Genomic DNA, 13,334 nt, shown 5'->3' with positions numbered 1-13,334 from the left:
TCAAGTAATTGCACCATGTCATGATTAACACTTCAGAAGGATGTGTAGGACAGCGGCTTCTTTTTGATGTCTCGGGCTCTAATGCGCACAGAGGTTCCCTCAAAATAAGTGTTGATGAACACGGCGCAGCACAAGACATTATGTTCTTTCACCATCCAAATGTACTTGTCCAAGAGGAGCGGAAGCACAAGCAGATTACCATCAACAGGCTCCTCCAGGGAGAAATGCCCAGCCCTTCAGCCAGTACAGTGACTTTTTGTACCACAAACCTCCACTTTGGTCTCGCTGACAAGAGGATGATGGATAACAGCTGAGTAAGACAAAACATTTCACATACGAGGAGGCAGTAGGCACACTTCCCCCAAAACGTATAAAACACAAATGTGTACACAAGCAAGAGGCAAGCTCAGCACACACTCACTACACCAGACCTGGATTCAAATACTACTTGAAATCATTTCAAATACTATATCTGTGGTTGATTGAGCATGCCTGTTGCAATGGAACTGATTGAAAAGTCTTGGAAGTATAACCCCCCCCAAAACCTGGCCCTTCAGGCAGGCTAAAGCAAACGCTCAAAGTATTTGAAAGATTCCAAAGAGTTATGGATGCCAGAAAAACCTTAAGAGAAAGAGGCAAAACAAACTTCACCCTACATTGCCCAAATTTGTTTCAATTAGGTCAGTTCCTAACGTGCACACAGTCCCTCCTATAGGTTTCCTGCCTGTTGTGAGTTTCTAATGGGTCTGACCCAACGGCTCTCTCCCCTGTAAAAGCACAGATCTTCTGGTGGGCCCCAAGCCCAAATACCTCCAGACTGGTCCTGTGCCAGTATGAGACCAAAACAAGAAATCAGTTCAAATGATTAAATCAAATGCATGAACTAGCCTAATCATTTGAAGTAGGCCTAGTCATTTTCCTAAACCAAACACTGTTGTCACTGGTCCAATTGCACTTTAATGACAAGAAAATCTTAGACAACTAGGCTAGTAGTGCATTAATAATATAAAAAACAACCAGTAATAAACATTGCGCTCTCTAGCGAGCTACTGTACACTAAACTGCGAAACTGGGCGCAAACCTTTAATACCAGCGTTCCAGATTCAGACACTGGGACAGACTGAAGTGGAGTGTGTTTATTCATCTCAATTAAAGACGGCTTGAAAAAGACCAACACGAGAGAACACAGGCCTGGTTTACAGGAGAACATAGAATGGAGTACATTAGTGTAGTTTTTCCATGTTCGATAAAGAAGAGTTTGGATAAAGCCAGTCACTGGCAGGGCTATGGTGGAACCCCCACACATTTTGGGGAGGATGGTAGAGTCTAACTACACGGCTGTGGCAGAGTTGAATTTACACTAGACGTGTGACCATGAGGACAGTGACACCTCGGTCAGTTCTGGCCAACAGGCACAGTAAATAGAAGAGACTGTGCTATTCAGTGTAAAGGACATGTGGGGGGAGGGGGTGCCAAAAATAGCTGGTGCTGGACCAGAACAGGTGGTATTCAGCACAGGTCAGCGCTGCCACAAACCAGCTGGTCATAGATCAGTCTGGGCAGTGCCCACTAAGAATTGTTTTCAGTGAAATCCTACCAATTGAATAATCCTTGCACTCCTCAACAGACCAAGAAAAATAACAGAACTAGCTACCAAAGCCAGAATGGCAGCATGAGTGTCTAAAAGTCCTACGCCAATTCTCAAACAAACTAAATTACTCCCGAGAGTTGTGATTTTTTTGGTTGAAGGCAAAACAATGTGTGGCCAGGTGGTGTAACAAGCTCCAGTTTTCCCAAGCCCCTTTGAACATGTGATCTTCTCTTAGCCACTAGTTTGTAGTTAAAGCCACGTAGGCCTAACTCTTTGCTAAAGCTTCTGACTTCAAACACGTACAGTACATAGTATAAAAGGTACTTCTCCGGCTCTACCTGGGTAAAGGTAAACAGTGTAAAACCGGCTCTGTTCGTCAGAGCCCACAGGGCTTAGGGTTGGGGCTGAGATCAAACAGAAAGCTGCTATCGTCCATTTTGCGAAACTCTATAAAGTTTACCATGTACAATTCACTGGACCGAGCTTAAATGGAGCTTGAATTGGTTTTTTGTTGTTGTTACAAACAGAATGACCGAGACGGTTCCGAACCTCAAGGGTTCAAGAGAAGAATGTGAATCAAAAGACGCATTAGCCACCAAAGAGTGGACAGTCACAAAGCGCTCCTACATTGACAGGGACTGAGGCGGGAGCAACTGAGTAGGAACCTGGGATAGTTGTCATACCTTGCCCCTGGCCACTGTTGCCTCATGCCATCACTGGGATCAGTAACTTCAGTGAGAGGGAAGCCCAATTGGGGCCTCTGGCTCAGCATATGATAAAAACAGCTCAAAAGCGAGGCCAGTCCACATGTTCAGTATCTGCAGGTGGGCTTAACTACCGTGACACTTTTGAATGTACCTACCTGCTTCTACCATGAAAGACATTTCCCAAACATGCGTGACTACAAGCAAATTCATTTCGTAACTAGAAGGAAATTGACAGAATGTGAAAGGATACACACTAGCATTTCTTCATGCAAGAGAACTGGCTATTTGGCAATCCATCTCGTTTTTACAGCGCAAAACATCAGGGGGAAACAGTGTAGCATAATGTTGAGAGACATCTGAACAATCTCTACGGTACCATGTTGAGAGAGCCCAAATCGGTTACCAAATGAGGTCGAGTAACTGACATGAAATACAAACCCGGAGCACCAGGGGCAACATTGAGATCTACAGATGACTTGCGCACAAAGCCTGGCCTGTTTGCATTTCTGCCACGGAAACAGGCACTCGTGGAAGTGTGTACCCACGGAACGCCCTACATACGGCACCTCTAAAACAGGAAGTGAAGCGCAACGCCCCTGCCATCCCGCAGTGGTGCTGGAAACCAACTACAGATATGCAGTACATTCCAGGTGCTTGCAGTAACAGTAAAGTCTCCAAACACAGCACAACTGAAATCTGCATGTACTATTCCAGGCAGAAGAAGTACATGATGTTACTGCAGCGTCCCAGTTCGAAAGCACTCAGTCAGTGCTTTCTCAGTCAGTCAGTCAATCAATCGATGCTTTAGTGTGAGTGGGTTTCAGGCACACAGCGTAATGGCTGGAGGTGGTTGGGTGTATGAAATTACTGCCTATGTGTACAGTTCTCCTCCGTGGTGTCTGTCAGCTGAGCGTTGCTTTAACAACGCGCTTTCATTTCCCGTCTGGTGCTCTCCTGTCAGATATAGTTTTATATGGTTCCCTTTTCATTTCTATAGAGCCTTCTCAAGAATGTCCTGCCTCCTGAATGCACACTCCATCTAGCACTCGGAAAGGGGTAGGTGAAAGGTCATAATAGATTGACAAATCTGCTTTGTAAGTGGGAGTGTTAGGGAAAGGTATTGGATTTGGCATGTTCTATTTAAATCATCCGATTATTCCTATTGATGACTTCATATTATGACTAAAAGTGGTTTGCCCTTTATAGCACCACTCTGTTCAGCGTCATACACTGACAGGCGTGAGTCAGTTGAGGGGCAGTTCAGGGAACAACTGTTTGTTTATGGGCTTTAGTGGGCCTTCGTGTTACTGAGAAGGCAGCTATTAATGTAGGCCTATTGGCTGAGTGTGAGAGGTTTGGCTGGCCAACACATCCCCGCTGCCATGCTCTGTTTCCAGCCATGCACATCCACAAAGGAAAGCTCACTACTGCTGCTGAGCTGCAAACGCACTGCACCATAAACACACACAGGCAGGCCCGTCCCATCCAGTCCAGTACCTATCACTGTGGGCCCGCAGCCTGCTGCCAGACTGGAAGGCCTGGTAGAACGCAATGGAGGGGTTCCTGTGCCAACAAAAGTCAGAGAAAACAGGGAGAAAGAGAGAGTGAGGGGATGAATCAGAGAAGACAGACAAGAGAAAGCAAGGCTCGTATTGCAAAATGTCTTGGAGGTAGAATACCCTGTGTGCAAAGCTAACTAGTTAGGAGGATAGAGGCTAATGTATGCCTAAAAGCCTTTCACTAAATTGAGCTCAAGGTAGCAAACAGAACAGTACGCAATTCACAAATATTCAAATAAAAACTCGCTTTGAGGGAGTTTCAAAGAACAAAGTGCCTGTTGAGTGAAACACACTGTACTTATTCAACCCCTAGTTTAAATCTTCTGAAAGCAGTGCAGGCAATGGAGGCTAAAACTGTAAAAATCGCCTAAGTGTTGAGGTCTACAGAGTAAGAAAATTATATTTTGCCCATTGCTGTGTTGATAGGGGGGCGAGCTCAGATGGTTAACATTACCGCCTATGTCCTGACTATGGGGCCTTTGAGGCCACAAGTACACTGTTTAATGATGAAGGGAAATGGCCCACCCCCAAGCTACTGTTGATTGCGAAAATGAAGACCTTTTTCATTGAGGTCAAATGAAAGTAAGAGACTGTGCCTATAAGTTTTAATATTAAAGAAGACAATGATAAGAACGGTGGTTCAGCCAAATGCAGGCTATGTGCAACTTGCATGGATTTACTTTTTCATATTTAGAATCATTTGTTTTATCATCATCATCATCATCACTGTAGGCCTATATATTAATCTAAACCAACTATTTGAATATTCAAAACGTGTTTGTTTTATTCTGTTAATTGTGTGCTCCATATTTAGCTTAAGATAGGCCTGTATTTATATTTTAGATTCTTCAAAGTAGCCACCCTTTGCCTTGAGGACAGCTTTGCACTCTTTGCATTCTCTCAACCAGCTTAATCTGGAATGCTTTCCAACAGTCTTGAAGGAGTTCCCACATATACTGAGCACTCTTTGGCTGCTTTTCCTTCACTCTGCGGTCCGACTCATCCCAAACCACTTCAATTGGGTTGAGGACGGGTGATTGTGGAGGCCAGGTCATCTGATGCAGCACTCCATCACTCTCCTTCTTGGTCAACTAGCCCTTACACAGCCTGGAGGTGTTTTGGGTCATTGTCCTGTAGAAAAACAAATTTTAGTCCCACCAAGCGCAAACCAGATGGGATGGCGTATCTCTGCAGATCGCTGTGGTAGCCATGCTGGTTAAGTTTGCCTTCAATTCTTAATAAAAATCACTGACAGTATCACCAGCAAAGCACCCCCACATCATCACACCACCTCCATGCTTTACAGTGGGAACATGCAGAGATTATCCGTTCCTCTACTCTGCGTCTCACAAAGACACAGCGGTTGGAACCAAAAATCTCAAATTTGGACTCATCTGACCAAAAGGACTGATTTCCACCGGTCTAATGTCCATCGCTCGTGTTTCTTGGCCCAAGCAAGTCTCTTCTTCTTATTGGTGTCCTTTAGTAGTGGTTTCTTTGCAGCAATTCGACCATGAAGACCTGATTCACGCAGTCTCCTCTGAACAGTTGATGTTGAGATGTGTCTGTTACTTGAACTCTGAAGCATTTATTTGGGCTGCAATTTCTGAGGCTGGTAATTCTAATGAATGTATCCTCTGCAGCAGAAGTAACTCTGGGTCTTCATTTCCTGTGGTGGTCATCATGAGAGCCAGTTTCATCACAGCTCTTGATGGTTTTTGCGACTGCACTTCAAGAAACTTTGAAATTTTCCAGATTGACTGACCTTCTTAAAGTAATGAACTGTCATTTTTCTTTGCTTATTTGAGCTGTTCTTGCCATAATATGGACTTGGTATTTTACCAAATAGGGCCATCTTCTGTATACCACCCCAACTGATTGGCTCAAATGCATTAAGTAAAGAAATTCCACCAATTAATTTAAGGCCCACATACTAATTGAAATGTATTCCAGGTGACTACCTCATGAAGCTGGTTGAGAAAATGCCATGAGTGTGCAAAGCTGTCATCAAGACAAAGGGTGGCTACTTTGAAGAATCTGAAATATATTTGGATTTGTTTAACACTGTCTTGGTCACTACATGATTCCATAGGTGTCATTTCATAGTTTATGTTTTCACTATTATTCTACAATGTAGAAAATAGTAAAAATGTAATAACTGGAATGAGTAGGTGTCCAAACCTTTGACTGGTACTGTATATATCACAAAAATCACAATATCAAACAATTACTCATATCATAATTGGATCAGAGGTCAACATTGGAATAATATTCAAATACATTTTTCATGCACATCAATAAAAATAAAAAAAGCCTACATGTCAAAGTACAGGTGATATGCATAGTCTACAGCCTTATGTCCAAACCGATGCTGACATGAGGCGCCAGTAAAAATGTAGCCAAACTGTAATTTGACTTTTAATTACATAAATATGCTAAATGCCAGTCATGTGTGACAAATGAAGCGGCCTAGAGTTGAAAGTTTTGAATACTTTAAACTCTACTTTATTGTAAAATCATTGTATTATTACTTAAGGAAATAGTTTCCAAGGTTTTTTGACAATAGCTAGCATGCCCAAAACACGAGCATGCCCAAAACGCTAGCTCCAACTTTCCTGACCTTAGAATGTCGCAACAGACTTCGTCCCTTCAAGATAACATGCTACAGAGCAATAAAATCAGGCAGGTTTAGATATAATAAACAACAAAGCTAGTTAGTTATGTAGAATTATCAAAGTTGTAATTTACAATCAACAATGTAGTTATGAATACAAGTGGGGCGGATTTTGTGTACCAGTAACTGTACGCCAGAGCTAACGAGTACTGCTCATAAGAGGTTCACACTTTACTTCCGATGTTGCTTGATCAATGGATAGGCCCATTAGCTTGCCAAAATGACATGAAAAGTGATCAAAATATATTAACAGTATTGAAGTAATTTTACCAGTTCAGAATTACTTGGATTTTATAAAGTAAAGCAATCGATAGCCTATCCTAAACTTGTTGGAAGCGAGAGTCATCTTGCAGTCATTGGTTAGCCATGTCATTTTGAGCCGCAAACCATTTCTTGCTAGCGCTGGCCATTAGCCTTAACTCCTGTTAAAGATGTAAAAGCATTGGGTAGGCGGTCTACCAATACAGTCTACAGAAAAGTGGTCATACGCACATCCTTAAAAACATAGTGCATTTGGAAAGTATTCAGACCACTTCCTTTTTCCACAATTTTCCTCAATTTACACACAATACCCCGTAATGACAAAGCGAAAACAGGTTTTTAGAAATACCTTATTTACATAAGTATTCAGACCCTTTGCAATGAGACTCGAAGTTGAGCTCAGGTGCATCCTTTTTCCATTTATCATCCTTCAGATGTTTCTACAACTTGATTGGAGTTCACCTGTGGTAAATTCAATTGATTGAACATGATTTGGAAAGGCACACACCTGTCTATATAAGGTCGCACAGTTGACAGTGCATGTCAGAGCAAAAACCAAGCCATTAAATCAAATTAATTGTCTGTAGAGCTCCGAGACAGGATTGTGTCGAGGCACAGATCTGGGGAAGGGTACCAAAAAAATGTCTGCAGCATTGAAGGTCCCCAAGAACATTGGCCTCCATCATTCTTAAATAGAAGTTTGGAACCACCAAGATTCTTTACAGAGCAATCGAGGGAGAAGGGCCTTGGTCAGGGAGGTGATCAAGAACCTGATAGTCACTCAGAGCACACCAGAGTTCCTCTGTGGAGATGGGAGAATCTTCCAGAAGGACAACCATCTATCTCTGCAGCACTCCATCAATCAGGCCTTTCCCTATGATGAAGCATGGTGGTGGCAGCATCATGCTGTTGGGATGTTTTTCAGCGGCAGGGATTGGGAGACTAGTCAGGATCAAGGCAAAGATGAACGGAGCAAAGTACAGAGAGATCCTTCATGAAAACCTGCTCCAGAGCGCTCAGGACTTCAGATTGGGGCGAAGATTCACCTTCCCACAGGACAACGATCCTAAGCACAGAGCCAAGACAAAGCAGGAGTGGGTTCGGGACAAGTCTCTGAATGTCCTTGAGTGGCCCAACCAGAGCCTGGACTTGAACTGATCGAACATCTCTGGAGAGACCTGAAAATAGCTGTGCAGCGAAGCCCCCATCCAACCTGACCAGAGCTTGAGAGGATAGGCAGAAAAGAATGGGACAAACTCCCCAAATACAAGTGTGCCAAGCTTGTAGCGTCATACTCAAGGCTGTAATCGCTGCCAAAGGAGCTTCAAAATACTGAGTTAAGGGTCAGAATACTTATGGAAATGTGAAGTCAATAACAAAAAAAAATGACATTTGCATATATTTCTAAAACCCCGTTTTTGCTTTGTCATTATGGGGTATTGTGTGTAGATTGACGAGGGGAAAAAACGATTTAATCCATTTTAGAAGTAAGGCTGTAATGTAACAAAATGTGGAAAAAGTCAAGGGGTCTGAATACTTTCCGAAGGCACTGTAGGTTCTGGGCTAACAAAGAACGCACACTGTTGAAGCTTCCAATTCACCTCTTTATTGACAACGTTCAGTACCAATACACTTAAACCAATCCACTGCTTTAATCTTTTTTTGTGGGGGGGGAATGAGTGCACAGGCGAGAAGGGTTGCATGCACCATCTTCCCGTTTTCTAGTTAGTTAACAATCATTAAAGCTGACTTCTCACATAAATAGCGATGTTGTTTGGTTTTAGCTAGTTGGTTGTCATTGGTCAGATTGAGATTCAGATTAACTTTATTATCCCACCAGTGAGAAACTAAATTTGGTCATGTGCTTAAAAAGACGGTATATAAAACAAAACAGATACTATGCTCAGAATTACCGGTAATCAAGTATTATTATACGAGTGGTCCCAACGGGATCGTCTGTCACCTCAGATCATGGATGGAGAGATTAATCTTCAACAAGGGGCAAGCAAGGTAAGTTAAGCTAGCTAGCTAGCTAGCTACTTAAACACAATGCATTAGCTAAACTTTATAAACCATCAGGCCTTCACTACCTGCATCAGCTTTGCATTGTTCAAGGTAGGCTATAGCCAGTGTTGTTGGATTGACAGTACTATTGAAGACAAGTTTGAAGACAAGCCGCTATAGCTAACGTTAGCCTAAATGTTTCACTGACTTCACCAGTCATGGTATTTTTCATCCCTGTAACTCACAAAACAAGTTTGGTAGCTAACACGTTAATGTTAATTCATTGAAGGAGAGAGATAAGAGAGTGGTTTGAAGAGGAAAGAGCCCCTTTTTTGTGTGATTTAAAGACATTTGGGTCTCCATGACAACTTACTTTGTTGTGGACACAAATAATGACCGAGTAGTTTGTTAGAGATCTCTTTGGTTGTTTGTCAGAGAGAGAGAGAGGGGGAGTCAATAATCATGACTCTCGAAATGAATCATTAACATCAATATGAATTATATCCTTCTTGTCTACTGCCATCCGGGCCTTCAACAACACAAGGTTCAAAGGACAAGCGGGGAAAAAAGTTAGTCATGTGTTGCTGTCTGTCTACCACTACAAACTGATGCTGGCACTAAGACCACAATCAAAGAGCTGTATAGGCCATAAGCAAACAAGAAAATGCACATCCAGAGGCGGCGCTTCTCGTGGTTGGTGATTTTAATGCAGGGAAACGGAAACCTGTTTTACCTCATTCTAACCAACTTCTCACCTGTGCAACTAGAGGCGACAAAACTCTATATTACTTTTACTCCACACACAGAAAGGCATACAAGGCCCTCCCTCACCCTCCCCTTTGCATCCTGCTTCCAAACAAAAACTCAAACAGGAAGTACCAGTGACGCTCAATACGGAAGTGGTCCGATGAAGCAGATGCTAATCTACAGGACTGTTTCGCTAGCACAGATAGGAATATGTTCCAGGATTTATCCGATAACATTGAAGAGTTTACCACATCAGTTATTGGCTTCATCAAGTAATTATTAAAAGTCAAAACTTCTCTATAGCACAGAGAAATGCACTGAATAATATTCATAAATGGCAAAAAATAAGATAAGAAATTCAGGAAATTTCACAACACATATTTAACCACTTTTTTAGGTAGGCACAAAACGACCTTTAAACTGGTACCGGTTCCTTCAGATGAGTCAAGTGACACTTGTAGGGATTGTACTTTTTATTTTTTTATTTTAAAGATTACACCATCATGTTTGTGAGAATCTCCCTTTTCCACAGTGGGGTCACACATTGGTTTGTAGCCCAAACCATTCGGACGCTACAGATGTTTTCGTGATTTCATGGTCGGACAAATACCGCTCTAATGGCCACCTTTCAACACAGATGAGGAAGTGTGACATAGGCGGATTGAGACGCTGCCAATGCAAACATACAGATATCACTACTGTCGGACATTACACACTTTATTACAAAAGTTTGGAAAATACTCAACTTTAATTTAATTTGTCTTAATGGTTTTTAGTAGGATTAGGTTTGTTTGGTTCTCAATGGCAAGTAGGGATTTTTTTCCTAGCATGCGTGCATAATGTATGTATAATGTTTGTTCAAATTTTGCATTCGATTATATTTATTGTTTCTTCCATCTCTCATTATTACCATGTTTTTTCGGGTTATTGAAAAACAACTTTCTGAGATTGAATCTAACAGGCTTTCATTGTTTGATCATGAAATAAATCAGGTAGGAGAAATCTAGCATGCATTAAAACTGAAAGTGGCTTAGTAGGCCAATTCATATCAAATGTGATCTGTTCCAAGAAACTAGGCGTATGTCGCATGTCACTACTTCACAGGAGAGGCATTTGAACGTTATATTATTTTTTAGCAAAATACGTTTTTTGGGGGGCAGAAATGCCTTATGGAACATCAACTTTTATTATGTGCCTCTTAAGGATCAAACCATTTTTTTCAATTTGCGCCTAAATTGACATACCCAAATCTAACTGCCTGTAGCTCAGGACCTGAAGCAAGGATGTGCATATTCTTGATACCATTTGAAAGGAAACACTTTGAAGTTTGTGGAAATGTTAAATTAATGTAGGAGAATATAACACAGATCTGGTAAAAGATATTAGATTATTACTATAACATGAGCTGCTAAGTATGTGTGGATAATCCTGTCTAACGTCTTTTTTGGAAAGAAATGAAGAACTGACGGTTTTGCTACTGTTCAACATTGCTGCCCTGAAGTTAACAGCGCTATCGACAAAGCTAAGTGGCAAAACGTGATGGCCTACTTCCTGGAGGACGATTGTCCCATGCTGACTGACAAAAGAGAACACAGAAAGAAGGCTGTTGTATAAAACACCTGTCTCCAGATTAGTCTCTACTTTTATCCAATGTAAAAAAAACACCATTCCAAATTTTACTACATATGACCGAATCCAGGTGTTGGGTCACAAAGAATAAATATGGGCTTCTATAACTATAAGACACCAGAGTATCCCCCCCCCCCAAAAAAGGCCAGATTCCTGCATTCAAAAATATTTTTAAAATGTAGATTTATTGCACTGCTTTGGTGAGACTTGGTCTACATTGTTCTCTTGCTTTATGTAAATATAACATGTATTGAAATAGGCTATAGCAAATAGGAATAGGAATATGGGCAATTTACTCAATGTCAACCATGCACTGCCCTGCCTGTTCCAATTCTGATCGGAGTAAATGTTTGATATTGTGATTGTTTACTTGTCCATTCGGACAACTGAAATCTATATTCTGGTTGTCCAACTTCTCTCTTCTTTTTTTTTGACAAGCCTTTATGTTGAGCCCTGGTATGGCAACTGCTGTGCATCTGACCGCAAGGCGCTACAGAGGATAGCGAGTACGGGCCAGTACATCACTGGGGCAAAGCTCACTGCCATCCAGGACCTCAATACCAGGCGGTGTCGGAGGACTGCCCTAAATTTGTTTTTAGAAGACTCCAGCCACCCAAGCCATAGACTGTTCTCTTTGCTACAGCACAGCATGAAACCAACAGCACCCTGAACAGCTTCTACCCCCAAGCCACAAGAATGCAAAACAAGACTGCTAAATAGCTAATCAAATGGCTACTTGCATTGGCCTTATTTTGCACTGGACTCTGCGCACACACACATACAGTACTGACACCCCCACACACACACACACACACACACACACTACACACCCACACACACACGGCCACACAAACACACTACAGTTGATGTCAGACGTTTACATACACTTAGGTTGGAGTCATTAAAACTCGTTTTTCAACCACTCCACAAATTTCTTGTCAACAAACTATAGTTTTGGCAAGTCGGTTAGGACATCTACTTTGTGCATGACAAGTCATTTTTCCAACAATTGTTTAGACATTATTTCACTTATAATTCACTGTACCACAATTCCAGTGGGTCAGAAGTTTACATACACTAAAATGACTGTGCCTTTACACAGCTTGGAAAATACCAGAAAATTATGTCATTGCTTTAGAAGCTTCTGATTGACTCAAATTATGTCAATTAGCCTATTGGAGGTGTGCCTGTGGATGTATTTCAAGGCCTACCTTCAAACTCCGTGCCTCTGCTTGACATCATGGGAAAATCAAAAGAAAATCAGCCAAGACCTCAGAAAAAAAATTTGTAGACCACAAGTCTGGTTCATCCTTGAGAGCAATTTCCAAACGCTGAAGGTACAACGTTCATCTGTACAAACAATAGTACACAAGTACAAACACCATGGGACCAATAGCCGTCATACCACTCAGGAAGGAGACGCGTTCTGTCTCCTAGAGATGAACATACTTTGGTGCGAAAAGTGCAAATCAATCCCAGAACAGCAGCAAAAGACCTTGTGAAGGTGCTGGAGGAAACAGGTACAAAATGATCTATATCCACAGTAAAACGAGTCCTATATCGACATAACCGGAAAGGCCGCTCAGCAAGGAAGAAGCCACTGCTCCAAAACCGCCATAAAAAAGCCAAACTACGGTTTGCAACTGCATATGGGGACAGAGATCGTACTTTTTGGAGAAATGTCCTCTGGTCTGATGAAACAAAAATATAACTGTTTGGCCATAATGACCATCGTTATGTTTGGAGGAAAAAGGGGGAGACTTGCAAGGCGAAGAACGCCATCCCAACCATGAAGCACGGGGGTGGCAGCATCATGTTGTGGGGGTGCTTTGCTGCAGGAAGAACTGGCGCACTTCTCAAATATTTGATGGCATCACGAGGAAGTAAAATTCTGTGGATATATTGAAGCAACATCTCAAGACATCAGTCAGGAAGTTAAAGCTTGGTCGCAAATGGGTCTTCCAAATGGACAATGACCCCAAGCATACTTCCAAAGTTGTGGCAAAATGGCTTAAGGACAACAAAGTCAAGTTATTGGAGTGCCATCACAAAGCCCTGACCTCAATCCTATAGAAAATGTGTGGGCAGGACCCAAAAAGCGTGGTGAGCAAGGAGGCCTACAAACCTGACTCAGTTACACTAGCTCTGTCAGGAGGAATGGG

The 13,334-nt window shown here is 42.0% G+C and overlaps 1 protein-coding gene across 2 annotated transcripts in view; it reads right to left on the bottom strand.

The window, feature by feature from the left end:
- LOC106568740 (TSC22 domain family protein 2) overlaps positions 1 to 13,334 on the bottom strand; it is a 44,336-nt gene that overhangs the window by 11,310 nt on the left and 19,692 nt on the right. The window contains exon 2 of one of the 2 annotated variants that reach the window (XM_014139341.2): positions 3,796 to 3,861. The exons of the other annotated variant lie outside the window; for it this stretch is intronic. Coding sequence (XP_013994816.2) covers positions 3,796 to 3,861 — 66 coding nt within the window. The remainder of the gene's footprint in view (positions 1 to 3,795; positions 3,862 to 13,334) is intronic. 2 annotated transcript variants of the gene reach the window in all.

This window comes from Salmo salar, chromosome ssa14 (genome assembly GCF_905237065.1).
Source record: "Salmo salar chromosome ssa14, Ssal_v3.1, whole genome shotgun sequence".
NCBI classification, from domain to species: domain Eukaryota; kingdom Metazoa; phylum Chordata; class Actinopteri; order Salmoniformes; family Salmonidae; genus Salmo; species Salmo salar.
Note: the sequence above shows the minus strand (reverse complement) of the source record. Positions and strands in the feature narration are given on the sequence as shown.